Source organism: Penicillium cataractarum (genome assembly GCF_028827025.1).
Source record: "Penicillium cataractarum strain IBT 29864 chromosome Unknown utg000002l, whole genome shotgun sequence".
Classification (NCBI taxonomy): Eukaryota; Fungi; Ascomycota; class Eurotiomycetes; order Eurotiales; family Aspergillaceae; genus Penicillium; species Penicillium cataractarum.
In genome coordinates this window covers 2,899,490-2,916,308 of record NW_026622738.1, presented here as the reverse complement: position 1 = coordinate 2,916,308, position 16,819 = coordinate 2,899,490, and the positions used below count along the sequence as shown (strand labels likewise).

The 16,819-nt window shown below is 50.0% G+C and overlaps 6 protein-coding genes across 6 annotated transcripts; 4 read left to right on the top strand and 2 right to left on the bottom strand.

The window, feature by feature from the left end:
• Nucleotides 1-5,553: 5,553 nt before the first annotated feature.
• Nucleotides 5,554-6,211, bottom strand: N7496_003138 (thiamine-binding protein; the record flags this gene model as incomplete). The annotated part of the gene is made up of 4 exons (XM_056696069.1): nucleotides 5,554-5,626; nucleotides 5,694-5,796; nucleotides 5,972-6,077; nucleotides 6,146-6,211. The coding sequence occupies 4 exons, from the start codon at nucleotides 6,209-6,211 to the stop codon at nucleotides 5,554-5,556; spliced, it is 348 nt and encodes a 115-aa protein (XP_056558281.1).
• A 774-nt stretch (nucleotides 6,212-6,985) lies between these two features.
• N7496_003137 (uncharacterized protein) lies at nucleotides 6,986-7,615 on the top strand (the record flags this gene model as incomplete). The annotated part of the gene is made up of 1 exon (XM_056696068.1): nucleotides 6,986-7,615. One exon carries the CDS (start codon nucleotides 6,986-6,988, stop codon nucleotides 7,613-7,615), a length of 630 nt encoding a protein of 209 aa, XP_056558280.1.
• A 26-nt stretch (nucleotides 7,616-7,641) lies between these two features.
• Nucleotides 7,642-10,034, top strand: N7496_003136 (uncharacterized protein; the record flags this gene model as incomplete). Its single annotated transcript, XM_056696067.1, has 3 exons — nucleotides 7,642-7,830; nucleotides 7,888-8,245; nucleotides 8,329-10,034. 3 exons carry the CDS (start codon nucleotides 7,642-7,644, stop codon nucleotides 10,032-10,034), a joined length of 2,253 nt encoding a protein of 750 aa, XP_056558279.1.
• Nucleotides 10,035-10,432: 398 nt separating this feature from the next.
• N7496_003135 (uncharacterized protein) lies at nucleotides 10,433-12,349 on the top strand (the record flags this gene model as incomplete). The annotated part of the gene is made up of 1 exon (XM_056696066.1): nucleotides 10,433-12,349. One exon carries the CDS (start codon nucleotides 10,433-10,435, stop codon nucleotides 12,347-12,349), a length of 1,917 nt encoding a protein of 638 aa, XP_056558278.1.
• A 224-nt stretch (nucleotides 12,350-12,573) lies between these two features.
• N7496_003134 (BSD domain-containing protein) lies at nucleotides 12,574-13,834 on the top strand (the record flags this gene model as incomplete). The annotated part of the gene is made up of 2 exons (XM_056696065.1): nucleotides 12,574-13,483; nucleotides 13,551-13,834. The coding sequence occupies 2 exons, from the start codon at nucleotides 12,574-12,576 to the stop codon at nucleotides 13,832-13,834; spliced, it is 1,194 nt and encodes a 397-aa protein (XP_056558277.1).
• A 465-nt stretch (nucleotides 13,835-14,299) lies between these two features.
• On the bottom strand, nucleotides 14,300-16,594 carry N7496_003133 (RanGTP-binding protein; the record flags this gene model as incomplete). Its single annotated transcript, XM_056696064.1, has 6 exons — nucleotides 14,300-16,085; nucleotides 16,144-16,178; nucleotides 16,234-16,299; nucleotides 16,364-16,421; nucleotides 16,477-16,508; nucleotides 16,574-16,594. 6 exons carry the CDS (start codon nucleotides 16,592-16,594, stop codon nucleotides 14,300-14,302), a joined length of 1,998 nt encoding a protein of 665 aa, XP_056558276.1.
• Between the last annotated feature and the right edge of the window lie 225 nt (nucleotides 16,595-16,819).

Here is a 16,819-nt window from a genome sequence, read left to right as displayed (position 1 = left end):
AAAATGGAGGATCAGATTTGCAAGATTCCACATTGCCACCACCACTGTCTTATAGTGGAGTTGCAGGTAGATCTCTCTCAAAGAAAGACATCGGTTAAAGACTTACAGATGATTTACCCATCCTTGTTCACCTCGGATCTTTGTCCAGTGGGACCGATCCAGGTGGATGGGATTTGGAGGTTGAGCCCTATCCCGGGTAGAAAAGATGAGATGGACAGGCTCCAACCCACGATTTTTGAACAGATTGAAATCAAAAATTATTGAAAGGAAGCTACAAGATATGTGTTAGACTCTTGGCTTTTTCTAATCGATAGGGGGGTGAGACGCTGCCCGGTCTAGGGCACACGATCTGGCAGGGAGCTAGTACTGAGTGGATTCAATATGCGAGTAGGCCAGCAAATTTGGCAATGCTCCATCTCCTGTCCCACTGCGGGTCGATATTGGTCCAAATATGGAGAGGGTCAGGTGAGCGAAGGAATTTAGTTCAGAGGGAAAGTCGTGCAGGCGAAGACGAAATATTTGGAAATGAGGAGGAAGAGGAGGGGCGGCGTGTCTCGGTCTCGTCCTCGTTGAGCCCGACAGCTTGGGTTAAGTTTTAATTTGGCAGGGCGGGAAGATGATCCGACCAAGTATAAAACAATCGCTTATGAGCTTGCCGGGGTTGGGATCGACATTGGAAAAGTCGCGAAAAAAACGAAGGCCCGCAGGGGGAGGGTCAAGTGGAGTTCCAAGAGTGCATGGATGGGGTACAAGGTCAAGCCAGAGTATACCGAAGGGTGGCCCAGAAGACGTCAGAGGGATGGGCCAAATAGACCAGGACCAGTAAACTACAGTATGAGCGGGGAGTCGCCGAGCCGATCAGAACAGGCGCTACGGGCGGGCAATCATGGAGTCTTTCTCCAGGAAGTCGTTCCTGGGCTACGCATGTAGAGGCGCAGGTAGCACGGTATAGTCCGAAGCCAGTTGAGTTGCCATGCGGCTTCTTCTAGATTCCGAGGCTAGAATGACAGGGTGCTTTTCCAGAGGGCCTAAAGAGGAATATCCTATTTTTCGAATTTCGAATTACAGCTTTAGGGGGCTGTGGAATTATGATTATTATTGTTCGAGAACCTAGCACCCTTCGGCAAGTCCGTACGTCTGAGCATTTTGGTTGCACAGTACAGTAGTACGAAGGCCGGGACCCTTTGCCCTGGGGAGCCGGGAACCACCCGGACGGTGGTCCCAGAGCGCCGGAGTCGGGGGTTCCGCGGAGGTCCAGGTAGATATCGTATAATCCTCTTGACTAACAGTCCGGTTGACTCCAAATCTCATATAAGGCTAGTAAAGAAAAGTCCGCCTCAACCGAACTCTCGAGAATGTTAGCCCTCTGGCTAGCACTTTGTTAGAGCTCGTCCTCGGGTACAGCACTTGGGTAGCGAGGGAGAGTCAACAGTCAGCATATCATTATTACTTATTTTGCACCCAATTCTCTTTCCCTCATGCAAGAATCAACCAAGAAGGACTGTCGACCGATCAACCAATGAAAACCGGTGCCATTCCGCTGGGAATTGGCAACCAGCCCAGCCACGGCCCGCTCCACCCTTGGTGCTGGGACTGGACCCCGCCGCTTTTGGGTCAAAGAGAACAAAAAAGAAAGAAAGAAAATTCACCATTCTCAATCCCAGGCGAAGTTGTAGTTGCATCTCCCTGCAAGGTCATCCCTGGTCGCCAACAAAAACCCCCGGTCGCGATTATTTCCCCGACTTTCGTCTTGTAGGGGGGTGAAGCCGTACGAAAAGGTCGGAAGGTGGGGGAATCTGGTGCACTTTGGATATTAGAAATAATCGAGGTGGGTGGGACTCTTTATAGTTAGGGTGAACTATGGATGCCATTCTTCAATTTGCTAGGCTAGATCGAGACTGACTGAGCATCATGATAGGAAATTCTTCTGATCGACCAACTGATTGCGAATGGTCAGCCCCGCAACTATCGGGGGGAGAGCCGCCATGGGAGTGGAGCTATCAGGGAATTTCCTTGAGTACGACTCTAGGAAGTACTGTCCAGAAGAGAGCGCAACCACAGTAGTAGTATGTACAGTACTTTTTCCTATCCTACCTCATCAGATAGCCTCGTTACGAAGTCATCTACACAAAGCCTCATGCCAAGAGTTGCTGTTCTAAATCAACAACGACCCCAGGGAATCTTGCTATATGCTGATGACGCACGGTGGCTCATTTAGCTATGAATTTAGCCTAGCTCGTTACCAACGAATTGCGATTGGTCAAATCAAATGTAAGACCAGAAAATCAATTTACATTCTTACCCCTCCGGAAGAATAGCAAATCCTTCGCCTGACTCAGAGCCTAAGTACTAGACTCCTGCCGTATTCAGCTTTAGCGGTGGAAAAGTTGATATGTCAGAAATAGCGTCCCCAGTAATCATCAATGGAAGCGCCTGGCGTTTTCTTTTTCTCTTCTTTTCCCGCTCTTTATTGGCTACCTTTACTACGGGTGCTCCTCCAGTTCCTTTCCTCAACGATTTTAAAGTGTGGGTGCAGAAGCACAGTAGTTGTATATCAATGGCGCAAGGGCCACCAGTCCAGGTATATATGGATTCAGCCCGAAGTGCAGTCGCTGTCTAGGCCACGTAAATCAGGGGTTCCCCATTGTCGGGGTTTGGAGAAATGCATCGCGGAGCATGCGCATTATTCCGGCGATCCGGATTGTGCTTTTCTGCACCGATTCCTTTTCCATCGCTCTGCAGAGTGTAACTGACTCGCCGAGGATGCTACGTAGATTAATTTACTTTGCTTGTGGAATTTCCCTTTAGTTTCCACTTATATTATTCCTGTCATCCATTGAAATTGACTAGTGATACGAAACCAATCTCCCAATCACCATCTTCGATTAATGCGCGCAGTAAAAATGTAAAAACTGCTAGACCATGTCTCGTGGAAGAACAATGCTCCTGGTAGAAGCTAATGATCTCCAACAACTTTACTGCTCCTGGCTGAGCTCCATCACGGCTCCCCGGCAATGAGCCGGTAACACCGCTCAAACAAAGCTTGCTAGTTCTCAAGCTCCATAACGGCCAAAGCGAGGGATGTAGCAAAACTCATCGTACTCGGAGTACTCCGAATATCGAGTCATAATCTTGTATCACCATCGATCACAGTACATACTTACAGGGGGGCGGGCCATGGGCCAGCAGAGCAACCGTGCATCTAGATCCCGGCTGTGATTGCGATCCCTTTCCCAGACAAAAGCACCCTGCAAACCCCAACCAAAAATAAATTCTCCCCCTAGCTGCCACACTGCTGGATTCCCACTGCGAGGGATCTGGGGGGGGGCCTTGATTGGCAATCGGGCGAGTCAAAACAAGTGACCCCGACCCGACTGTCAGGAAAGTCTCGGGGTCCCAAAGTGTCGGTAACGCCGGCGCAGGAGCCAAATTTTGGTGAAAGGGGGAGGGATCCCGAGGGACTGGTTGCGTTTGTACCTCTGGAAATACTTTGTTTGAATGGCAGGAAATTGAGAGCCCGAGGTGATATTTTTGGCGATAGTTATTTATCTTTTGCATGCAAGATACCTTAGTTCAGCGATGCGATGGCTTGGCTCGCGCGACCGAATGTTTCCGCCGCGGTGGAGACAGGTCGTCGTGGGCTCGTGTTCGGGGCCGAGGACTTTCCCTTGGTCGAAGTTTGGTGGGGTGAAGCTCTAGGAAGGGGGCTGTTCTCTAAACCTTCGCGGGTGTTATGGGCTCCACGGAACCACGCGTTGCGTATGCGTTCCCTAGAAGTTCTATATGCATGCTTAAACGTTAAGCGACACTCCGTTCTTCTAATTTAGCACCAACCTAGCACCACTACTCGGGAAAAAGATTGTTGTATGTATGTAGGTCTACGGTGGACTGTTGTGGGTACCCCACGAACTCCATGGTTCTCTGCTCTGGAATACACTGGGGTTCTGGGAAACCTCATTTTAGGCTCATTTTATTCTACGAACGGCCCTAGTTATCAGATAATGCAATGCGTATCAGCTGATAAGAATTTCATGACGGCTAAAAAATGAGCTTAGAGCCGACAACGAGATTATCGACATGCTGATAGTGATACAGCGTTGCTCTAGCGCTCGATTCTGGGCACCACCACGTACCGATATTGTTAATTCAAGCACTTATAGCCATCTATCCGATTTTACTCTTATCATCTCCATAAGCTATTTCCCCGGATGTTATCCAGTATTGTTCAGCAATGTATATATTCTCGCCGAGACATGGCCATCCGGCCGAATACGCAGGCCGGACTTAGTGACTCTCCCTTGTTTAGGCTAGTCAATCCCGTTCAAATTAATGATAGATGGCTTGCGACCACATGAAGCAAGACCCTGGTATAGTGGTAGTTCAAATTTTTGGAAGAAAAGGCCTAGCCAGACACGCTTTATCCTCCTCGGTTTCTAGAGAATCTTTCCGAATAGCCCAGGCAGTACCCCTCGAATTGTCTTTCAAATCATGACTGATGAGATGATTTTGATATTTAGCCGGGGTTTCAAACTTATGACACTCCACTATATATTAGACCGCCGCCTGTGACAGATACTACTTGGCCCACCGTCACCTGCTCATCATTGGATGATAGACTATTTCGTCCACTCGAAACGCTGGTATCGTAGACACACTGGCACAATACGACGGAGGAATTGGAAGCGAAAGGCTATCTAGAATAAATTAAACACACAAAAGAGGTATAGTAGAACTCTCTTTTCAAGCGGTATGAAGAAAAGCTATACTGGTAGGAAGGCTAATAATTTACTAGTGGTATCCAGCAGGGCCCTTGGATGATCGGCTGGAGAACTCCTCCCCCACCATGAGCAACATACCGCTTGTGGCTTCCCAGCCCCTTCCAAGTTGATAAAGCAACAACGCCCGATGGTGGAGGGGCTTGTCAGGCTGAGATCAACAGCGACAAGAAAAATAACAATAACAAACTCCCCACTCTACGGTGCGGTATCTAACGTAATTCAGGCTACAATTTGGAATTCCCAGCACCACGGAACTTAAACAAAACCACACTCTGTGCCCAAGTGGAGGCCGTCCACCAATCAGCTCGTCGCGTAGAAGAGATGCGTAAGTGACACGGGTCACTGACTGTCAACTGCAAAAAGAAAGGTGATTTACTGTAGATCGGGCGCGTCTACTAGGATGTGGTTTTCTCCGCTTGCACCTATTAGATTCATTCCTGGACCTGCTCCCGATCCGCGCAGGGATTTCCCCCGAGCAAGACCCACCAAAGAGCTGTGTTGGAGGGGGTTTCTAGCGGCTCGCCAGTATGGTTGGGACCAATAATGACAGCGAGGGAAGGGAGTGAATTTGTCATTCTCTGTCTCGGTTATATCGAATGCTATTGATGATTGAGAGCAAAGTTCGGATCATCATGTCCGCATTATCAAGTTCTTCCCAGTGGCCACGAAGCCTGCAATCGTGGCCCGGAACTCGGACCATCTTTACTACTCTCCATAGCAATAGCTGCAATGACTCGAATGGGAGCCTGCTCCAATAAAGAAGGCGGTTGGGAGACTAAGTAGAACCAGCGAAAACTCTTTCCACTGATGCTACTGTTCCTCCAACGGGTTGTTGGACTTTGTCCGTTCTGTCAGATGCTTATTGTAAGTAGCATTCTCTAGGTTTGGACGAGTGTCATAGGATAGATCCCATACCTAGTTTCAATACGAATGTCTGTCTGGACTCTGGCAATTCCTTGCTGATGGGTGAGTGTGTGTGCCAGCCCAATTACCTGGACAACCTGGTCCCATGTACCTTCTATTGTTATTCGCGTAGATTAGTCCTCCGACTCTGGTACGTAACATGATGGACTCGAAAAGAGGCGTTGACCTTGAAACAAGCCATAGACTTGTGGCTTGTCTCCAGAGACCAGATTCAAGTATGACTGACTATCCTATTCATTCTTGCCGACGGCATCGAGGGAAGCACCTACCGATCGTCGTGCCAGTAGTATGTGTGACGAATGTCAACCCCGAGTCTTGGAGGAGTCGCTGGATGTCGGTAATTTGCTGGGAAAAGGATGGAGTGGCAGATCCAATCTAGAGAATAACAGCCAAAGTTAAGTGACTTTCAGATAATTAAACTGGTATGTAGATAAGTGTCCTACTGGGATCAAAGAGAAATCTGCCCTGCACCGGGCAGGTGTCGTTAAAGCTGGAGCGGTGAAAGCCATCTTTCAAGCTTAAAATTGAATATGTAGAACTGAGATGATTTGAAATTTGGATCAAAGATGTTTTAACTCTATGTGAGTTCTGAATCTCTATATATATGGTCTAGTGAGCTTGTCATTGTGACGTTGTGATGTGATTGTTCTGTAGCTGATGCGCAAATTGAAGCTTTCCCAGCGGTAAGTTTCAAAGAGAGTTCCCAATTTCCAGTGGATCTGAACCTGAAATAGACTCTTTTATTGACTATAGCTGATGGGTACAAGTAAATTATGGGATCTCTGTGGCATCAACAATTTGGCGCTCCACAGGTTTGAACAATGATAGCTCGATATATATCCTAGGGTTTGTCCGGGTAGCCAGTGGAAATGTTGTGGACTAGACCGTGAACTACCACCTCGAACTAAAAATAAACCAATCAAATAGCCAGCATAAGTTCTTGTGAAAACTGTATTCAGGAATTTTATCTTTAAATCCTCGATATTGCCAGATTACAAGTAGTTCAACTTTCTTTGTTGATATCCGACCGTATCGGATACGATAACACGGCCGGATAAACCATAATTCCGCTATGACGCACCAGGCCCCAATCAGCATCAGCTTGAAGATCGAGCCCTTTAGAGCTCCCAACATTAGATCTTAACAGCATCTCACCCACTTTCTTGCTGAGCTACTTGTTCATAATATCCGACAACAAAGTCAAAAATTTGAGGCCCTTGTGACTTACGACCCAAAAATTCCTTTTCATGAACAGAATATCTTGATGCACCACGCAGCATCACATGGCGCGCCAGTCCGCAGCGCGTCCTGCGCGGGGCAGGACTGCTCGTGGCCGTCGCTCAAAGGTCGAGACCACAAGTGAAGACCGAGTTCCCGAAGTCTACCAGGAGATGTTGGAAGAGGCTGAAGCTCGAGACCCTGGGCAATTTCAATCAGATCGACCGGTCAAGAGGCGCAAAGTTGGAGACTCAAAGTCTCTGCGGACAAGGGCTATCCCCGTCGACTCTCCACCGCTAGAGCAGGCCTACGCGGCTCCTTCTCCAGATGGGAATATCACTCAGAAGGTGCAAACGGTCTATGATTCAACCACCTCTGATGAATCGGACGTTGAATGGGAAGATGTGGACGTTGCACCACCCGCCCAAGGACTATTTGGCACAGCTGCCAATAATGCCAATAATGAGGGAAGAGATGAAACTCTACAGATTACGTTGGATCGAGAGACAGAGACCCGCAAGAGGGCACCCCCGAGAAGGAAGCCGGTCACCGCGGCCGAGAAAAAGCTGCGGTTAGATGCTCACAAGGCTCATCTTCTTTGCCTCTTGGCTCATGTCAACTTGAGAAACCGGTGGTGCAATGATGATACAATACAGGTATGTCTCAATCTGCTGAATTATTGGTCTCAAATCTAAAGGAAAGGCAGCGTTACCTCAAAAGGATGCTACCGAAGAAGGTCATTGCCCTGTTGAACCCCGACGAGGATAAGCCGCAGTTTACGAGATCGACTACATTCATCGACGGCCTCAATCAAGCTGGTGACATCTTTGGTCGGAGGTTTCGTGTAACTAAACCGGGCCTGAAGCGTGCGCACTGGGCTGAGGATGAGGAACAGCTGAAGCAGAGAATGGTAAGTCTTGATATAATGATATATTTCTTGAAACAAACAATGTTTGACTAAATCTAGGAAACAATCATGTCCGATGCTGAAGTATTCTTCTCCAAGGATGAGTTTCAATCCCAAGCCAAGATACTGCAGGGCTCTCGTGATTTCGGAGCCCAGCTGTTCTGCGCTTTGTTGCGCTCAGCTGCTGTAGATGCGAGGCTTGTCTGCTCTCTCCAACCGTTGCCATTCTCTGGGACCGTCAAGGATATGACGCCCGCAAAAAAACCCCCACAATATGTTGTGATTTCATCTGATGATCATGATACATCTACCGACGAGCAGCAGAAGTCATCCAGCGGACTGCCAACTCCATCACGGACACGACGGATTGGGAGGCCCGAATTCACTTCACGTCCTGCTCAAAAATCCGTGCGCCTAGGTATGCCAGCCCTTTCGTACGCATTATGCAATCACTAACCTTCATAGGCTCTCTACCAACTCCCCGAGATTCCTCCTATCCAGTGTTCTGGGTAGAAGCCTTCAACGAGGCGGTACAAAAATGGATTCCAATTGACCCTTTGGTGACCAAGACCTTGGCAAAGCCCTCGAAATTCGAGCCCCCTGCAAGCGATCCATACAACTACCTGAGTTATGTGGTCGCCTTTGAGGATGATGCATCGGCGCGAGATGTCACTCGACGCTACGCCAAAGCTTTTAATGCGAAAACCCGCAAGTCCCGAGTAGAGACCACGCGAAATGGGGAGAAATGGTGGAATGACGCACTACTTGCCTATGAGAAGCCTTTCCTCGAGGATCGTGATGAGGCTGAAATTAGTGAATTGACCTCCAAATCTGCCGCTGAACCGATGCCGCGCAACATTCAGGATTTCAAAGACCACCCTGTCTACGCGCTGGAGAGACACTTGCGACGGAATGAGGTGATCTTCCCCAAACGTGTCATCGGACACGTGGGCCTGAGCAAGACTACTTCAAAGAGTGACAATCTGGAGACCGTCTATCGTCGCTCTGACGTACATATCGTACGCAGCGCTGACAAGTGGTATCGGCTGGGACGGGATGTCAAGGTAGGCGAACAGCCTCTCAAACATGTCCCTGCGACCAGGCCGAAGAGTGGATTCGCCAGCGACGAGGATGATGAAGAGACCGAGGATACTGCTCTCTACGCGGAGTATCAAACTGAGATATACCGTCCCCCTCCCGTGGTGCAAGGTAGAATCCCGAAAAATGCATACGGAAATCTGGATGTCTACGTGCCCAGTATGGTTCCACCGGGAGCAGTCCACATCAAGCACCCGGAAGCAGCTCGATCTGCGAAAATTCTGGGCATTGACTATGCAGCCGCGGTGACCGGGTTCGAGTTTAGAGGACGAAGGGGCACTGCAGTGTTTGCGGGAATCGTCATTGCCCAAGAATTCCAAGAAGCCCTTGACGAGGTGCTCAGAAGTATCGCCGATGAGCGACTCCAAGCTGCCGTTGAAGCGAGATCAGCGGAAGCTCTGCGACTATGGCGACTGTTCCTCATCAAACTAAGGATTGCGGAAAGAGTGCAAGTCTACGCAGACGATGATGAGAGAATGGAGTATGCCGATGAGCCAGAGCCAGAGATTGATATGGATTACGCTGAAGACGCTGGAGGTGGCTTCATTCCCGAAGAAGGCGGAGGCTTTGTGCCTGAAGGTGCCGGTGGCTTTTTCCCTGAGACCGGCGGTGGATTTGTACCCGAGGAGGATGAACCCGCTGCTGAAGACGAGGGCGGAGGCTTCGTTCCTGACGAGCCTGACGAAGGAGGAGGATTCATCCAGGATGATTCCACCGAAGAACCTCGCGCACCGGTTCCTCAGCCAACAACTACGACTCCATTGCATGCGAATTTGCCGAAAAATAAACGACCTAAAGCGCCTACCGCCCCTCGTTATGAGTTGATTGTTGTGCCAAACAAATCCGAGTGGGTAACAGAGGAAGAGCACCTAGCCCGCCCGCCCACAACGGGGCTCGATGGATCATCAGCGACAGCTCCAATCACAGTCGACTCGTCAGCCAACGGTGGCTCTAAATCTGCTAGCGTTGATATCGTTTCTCGTCCACCATCTCCCCCACAGGCTATCCAGTCTCCACCTGCTCCAGATTCTGATAGTGGGATTGAAAAGGGGTCTCTTCTGTCTGAGGATCCGGAAGATGAAGATGCCATTCCAGAGTGGCTAATGTAAACAGATTTTGTGCATGTTGTGACATATTATGATCTATTCAGGCAGATTTAAGGTGGATGGATAGTTGAAGCATTGTCCATAGTTGAAAGTCATACTCTAGGCGTATTTTACACCATTCTCAAAGTTCGCGACACCATGAAACCACAATAATCACAGAGTTTCCAATAACCTAGACCTTGTGAATTTCCCAGTTGACATTCACCATTGACTAGGCATCAAGGCTGATATCAATAAGGCTCAATAGATCACGTGAACTCGTAACTGAACGACGCGTCCGACGCGGTGAGCCTCAGGCAACAATTTCCAAACGTCATCCTCGGAAAAGAACCGTGGCTCTCAGTAAGGTCATCCCACGAAAACCCACGAGTCGTGCTTGTGTATGTTTAGTGGAAGCTGCGATGAAACACCATAATACGCCAGATACCGCATCAGGAACACCCCGTGATCGTTTTCGAACACCTCGACGACCGAGTCCCCAGTCATCTTCCAAGACCTCGAAAAGCACTACGTCGAAGAGAACAGCGTCTCCAGGATTGTCAACATCTGGGCGAACCCGGAAAAGAGCCTCCCTACCGAGTTCCTATCACGCACAGTCAACTCTCACACAGATCGATTTTGTGACCCAAACTCCACATCCGGACGATGACGAGCTCGACTATATCGATAACACTGGAGGAAGCGAAGATGCACGCAAAGCTGCCCAGCCAGTGCAGATAGATGATGATCTCAGTGAAGATACCGAATATCGACCAACTTTACAGGCCAGATCAGGCCTATCTACGCTCGGAATGAATGACGACCACCCAAAACGGCGGAGAAAGAGTGTGGTCGCCCAACGAGCTCCCCTACGCAAGAGCCAAACTCCTAGGCAGAGCAATGTTAGAGGAAAGCGCAAGTCGACAGACAAGGCTCCAGCAAAGCGCGACAAAACACTCACGCAAATGGATTTCGTGCGACGCTATATTACGATTGACGATGACGACGATAGTGATGTGAATATGGGGTATTTACCGCCTGCATGCGAAAAGGACTCGAAAGAGGATGTTCAACAAACAAACACGACAGAAAAGAAGGAACCAAAACTGGAACCTCGCTTGTCCTCCCCAAAGCGTACTCGCAGGGTTCTTGAAGCTGAAGTAGACTTGTCTACGGGCGAACCTATATCCCAGTCCGATGAAACCCAAAGTCTCAAACAGCCTGACCTTCAACACCCTTCTAAAACCGAGACTCCAATCACCCCCCGAAAACCGAGGAGACTCGAAATTCCGTCATCGCAGTCACCGGAAAGTCCGGGGTTGGCGATTATCACATCGTCTCAGTTTCGCAGTGCAACACGGTCGCCACAGAAAAAGGGGCGATTAAATTTCGCTAATCCTGAAGATCCCATCAAGGAAGAATCTCCCAGCGCATCAGGGATGGCCGAGGAGCCACCCGACAAAGAAGATACGATTGAAAACCAGACACCCACACAAAACCGAACTACAAGTCGCAATTCTCCTGACCCGGTTCTACCATCATCCAAACAAAATACATTGACGACTGCGTCAGAAGTCTCCCGGAAATCCTCGCAACCCGAAGAGGAACCGCTACCAAGGCGTACCCAACGCGAAAGGACAGTGATTTATGAAACGGATGCGGAAACGGACAATGATGACCTTCAGGATGACATTGGGGATGGCCTCGATACTCCAACTCGACCTCATAGCCCGCTATTGGAAAACTTGGACGAGGTTCATGATGAACCACAATCGCCGTGCGATGACTCTCAAGATCTTCCCTTGCCCAGCGCTCATGCATGTGCCGACCCAGACTCAGCGCCTCCCTCTGAAGCGCCAATGTCAGATGCCTCCATGTTCTACCGACGAGTGCAACCGGCAACTCAATTCCCATATGAGCCTATTCCGACGTTGAACACCCAAAAGTTGTCCGAGCTATTTCCTAATGAAGGAAGCACACAATATCCTCGCCAAGGAGCTACGCATGATTCATCCCAGCGTGCTCCTCCTTCTTCCCTCACTCAAACCCAAAGCCAGGGAACAGACCAGATTGAAATTGTGCCCGAGTCCTCGCCCGCCCGAGAAAATGAAAACAGCATGGACCGTGATGAAGATGTCTTTCAGCGACCTCAACCTCCTGGGTCGGTGGTCCAAGTCGAATCATCACAACCAGTTGATCGGGGTCATCATGGACCGGGTGGGATGTTGTCACGCAGTCAGCTTCTGACTTCCAGTGTTATGGAGAGCATTCCTATGCCCAACTTTTGGATAGGGAGCCAAGATAGTGTGGGAGAACCTTATAGTCTGCCTGAACAGTGAAACTCTTAGATACCCATAGATTTACGAACTTGAATTTAGCGTCCGTCTTTTCGACTCCTTGTAACAAAAATCTGCATGGCGATCCTTATTCATGAGTTCGTTCAGTAGTTGCGTCGAGCTCTCAGCACGGGACGAGCGGGGCGGTCGGACCATCGTCGAACGCGGAGGTGCAACCTCTCAATTGTTGTGTCGGTCTGGGACCTCCCCTCCCTGTCAACCTCACCATGGATTTCGCATACGACCATATCCAGGAGGAGATCCTGGCCTCAAACAAGGCCGAGGACTCCTCTGAATCAAATAACGAGAAATCCAACAGCAACCTCAACACCGAGCTCCAAGAAACCTTCCGCGCCTTTTCCGCCAGTCCGTGGGGTACCCGAATCGGAGGACTCTGGGACAATGTACGCAAGCAGGGAGAAAGCTATTACGAAGGCGCGCAGAAGGAATACAATGCTGCCAGCGAGGAAGCTGTAAAGGGATTCTCAGACCTGCGCAACACCATCGTCGATCGAACAAAGGGGCTGTCTCTCAGCACGGTTGGGCTTACTGGCAGCGAAGCACCGACGGATGGAGCCGCTACGCCCACGGCTGCAACGGAAGGAACCTCAAAGGACCAGGCGCAGGAAGCCGGTGCTAGTGGTGAGGGATTCATCTCTCGGTTCAAGGCCGAAGCCGCCCGGCGATTCAAGGAGATTGAAAAGGCCGAAGAAGCTGCCGACGAAGCTATCTTGCGATTCGGCCTGAATATCAGCCAAAAGCTGCGCGAGGCTGTGAGCATTGTACCGCCCGAGACCGACGACTCGGGCAAGCTTCTTTTCGAGAGCAAGGATGCCGACGGCAAGCGGGTCATTCATGCCACTCGATTCGAGGCCCAGCTCCACGTTATCCATTCCAATATGGACAGCTTTACCAAGGACCCGGTCAGCGACAAGTTCCCCGAGTTCAAGAACGAATTCAATGTGGAGAGCAAGACCGACGAAATTGCCGCCGACCTGGAGAAGTACCCTGAGTTGCGGGCGACCATGGAGAAGCTTGTCCCGGAGAAGGTGGAATATGCGGAGTTCTGGACTCGGTACTACTTCTTGCGCCTTGTCATCGAGACTGAAGAGCAGAAGCGCAAGGAGCTGTTGAAGGGTGAGTCGCTTTACTATCCCATTGTATACCTTATCTTGTATATACTAACTTTGATCCTCATATCTAGGCGCCAACGTTGAAGAGGAAGAAGAAGTCGGCTGGGACGACGACTCCGAGGACGAGTCTGAATCCCCGTCTACTCCCCAGGTTCGCCCTGGCACCCAGAATCTTGCCGCCAAAGATACTCAGAAGCCCGAACCTCGCCGATCCAACGACCAGCAATCCCAGGCCGACAGTGAATCAAGCTACGATGTCGTGAGCGGGACCGCTAGCCGAGCCCCTGGCAGCCCCAAGGAGAAGAGCCCGACTGCCGACACCAAGGCGGATGACAGTGACGAGGATTGGGAGTAAACTGTTGATCCCAAGGGTCTATGAACAAGAACGTATAAACTTGGCCTTCTTGAGCACGTCTCGAAGGCTATACGTTGTCTCTTAGACCCCAATGACCAGTTGATCTGGTCATGACATTTGCGTCGGTTTTTGCCGGATTTAGACCGCTGCGGCTGGTTCAATGGCGTTGTCAGGACTTTTATCTGCTTATTCCCGGATTCGTTATGATGTCGTATCTTGAGTTCAGCGATCGATAACGTACTATTACCGTTTCTACCATGTTCCCGTTTGTTTCTCGCTGAACCTGCACATGATTCGCCCCCAATTTACATATCAACTCGATTTATATTGAGTGCATTTCTTGTGTCTTCATTTCTTCATGATCATGTCTGTAAAAGTTTGATCTTTAAAGCTCTATCGAGATGCCAGGGTATCCCCCTTGTCATCCTTCACTCGTAATCATACAAAATTTAGACGTCCAGGATGTCATACTGCCGACCCAGAGCCGGCATTTCTACCCTTGGGGACGCGACTAGTCTTCCTCCCCAAAGGCGAGCTTTGCCTCCCGTGAGCGTCATCCGAATAAGCAGGAGTCATGTCCCTCAGCCCACTTGGGCGCACACTGGGCGAACCTCTTCGCTGAGGCGTCTCCGGAGTGTTTTCGCGGGAACGAATCTGGAATCCTCGAGATCCACCTCCGGGTGAGTAGAGCTCATCGCCGTCTCGTGGGAAGCCGGAGGGACTACCAGGTCCCCAGCCATACTGGTAGTCCTCCCCTCGGTGTTTGACCGGACTCTCATCATATGGATCCCAACCGACGCGGCGACGTGCTTCGGACCGGAGACGCTGGCGATGTTGCTCGTCGCCACCGGCACCGGTGGTAGATGACTCTTCGAGGAAGAAGTTCAATAGTTCATCACTAATTGAAAGGTGTGATTGTTGTTGGAACTGTTGAAGGGAGGTTAGACGCAGGAGGGTTTCCAGTAGCGAGAGTGATGTGCGGATGTGTTCGAATAATGGATTTGAAACCGTCATCGTGGTCGCGCCGGGTTGGGTTGATGACGGTCCTTGCGAGACGTAATGGCGACCGAGTGGAGATTGGGATGGGGATGGTGAATTCTTTCTGTCCGTTAATGACAGCTTAGCCATAATGTTAGGATCAATGGAAGTTTCTGCCCCTGGCTCTGCTTCAGACTCGGTGTCTGAATCCTCGTCTTCATTGTAAACTTCAAATGCGATCCACTCCGGGTCCAAGCCTGGAGGTAACCGCCATTCTTCGGGGATGGAGTCTTCATGTAAAGAATGGAGGTTGGTGTGATCAGATGAACTGCTTCCGCTCAGCTGAGCATCGAGCTGCGCTTGCTCCTCATCGACCGAGTCTTGATCTTCTCCTTCTTGGGAAGAATTATCCTCGACATCATCGTGCTCCATCATGCGGCGAGGAGGCAATGCATTCAAGTCTCTCTTGAGCAGAAGGACGGGATTGTTGGTTTCTCCTTCGGTGCTAATGTTGAGAATTCTGCCCGTGTCGGCGTAGAATATCTTGGAAATTTGATGAATAGGGAGAATCTCTCTTACTCCAGCCGTAGCTACCCCGTCATAGCTATGGGGCTGAGGTTCATTCTCTTCAAATGTGTGAACTCTCCCATCATCAAGGTCCTCAATGATCATGACTTGATAAGCATATTCATCGATACCTGGTCGCGCTGGAACCTGTGACGACTTTGATTGGTCGTCAGAGTAGTAGAGGTTCATAGGAACGCGTCGTAGCTTCAGTCGTGCCTTGTGCATGACCTCTTTCCATGTCGCTTCTCGGACGGATTCCTCGTCATGGGGACGGAGATGACTGGCAAAGAGCATGTACATTGAAAGCGTAAATGTTGGTCCTATTTGCACCGCTTGAGAATCGACGGACTGTGACATGGAATACTGAGTGTCCCCTGCCGTCAGGAAAGTGCTAGCCTGCAAAAGTCGTGATGGCGACACTGTCGACGGCAGATTTGTTGACAATTTAGCACCGGATGTGGTGATGGCTAGATTCATGAGAGGAACTGCGTCCTCGATTCGGGCAAGTAAGTTCTTGATGTCTCTGATGATGAACTTGATCTCAGCCTCATTGCCTGGTCGCTCTTGTGATGACTTGGATGCTTTTCTCATGGCTTCTTCTGAAGCAGCGGCCTTTGCCAACCTTTGACCGAGGGCCTGGATGTCCCATCTTAGAGACTTAGTGAGGGCGACCGCAGATTCAAGTGACGTATTTCCCCGAGCAGCTCTGTGTATTGCTGTCAGTGTCTAGAAGCGCTTTTGCAAAATTCTTTCGACAGACTCACATCAGCTCAATCATGTCAATCGACGGAGCGATAACCTACATTCCCGAGTCAGTCAAAAGCCAAGAATGTCGAAGATGCACCTAGACAAACCTGAATCTTGCTCTCAAGACGTTGCTGCAAAGCTAATAGTTCCTCGCGGTCCTTGCCGTCAACGGTCTGATCGACAACCCGACGTCAGCAACCGATCCACAGTTTGGCAGCCGGACTAGATCGGGCATACCTTGAGCAAGCGCGATGATTGGCGCATCGCATAGGTCGCAGTGATTGCAATGCCTGAGCTGCACGTAATATGTCAGTTTTGATGTCATTTCAGTCTGCAATTGTTGAGCTTACCGAATGGCATAGTTCATCGCCTGCTGGGTCAACTGCTCATTAATGCATGCTGTTAGTAGACGACCATGGATCTATATGGCCGATATGAGTGACGTACGCGAGCCAAAAAGACCTCCATTTTGGCCACAGCAACTGCTTGAACGGCTCAAATCAACCCGAGAAGATTGGGCTGGGTATGGTAGTTAGCGTCCCCTGAGGACAAAGCATAGAGGGGCTTATCGATAACCCGTCTTGTGTTGTGCCCAACTGTCAGAGAGAAGAAGAGGGCAACAAGAGCCCAATCGCAACGATGAGTTGGACACCACCAGCAACGGGACACAAAAATCTTCTGGGCCTTCCAGAC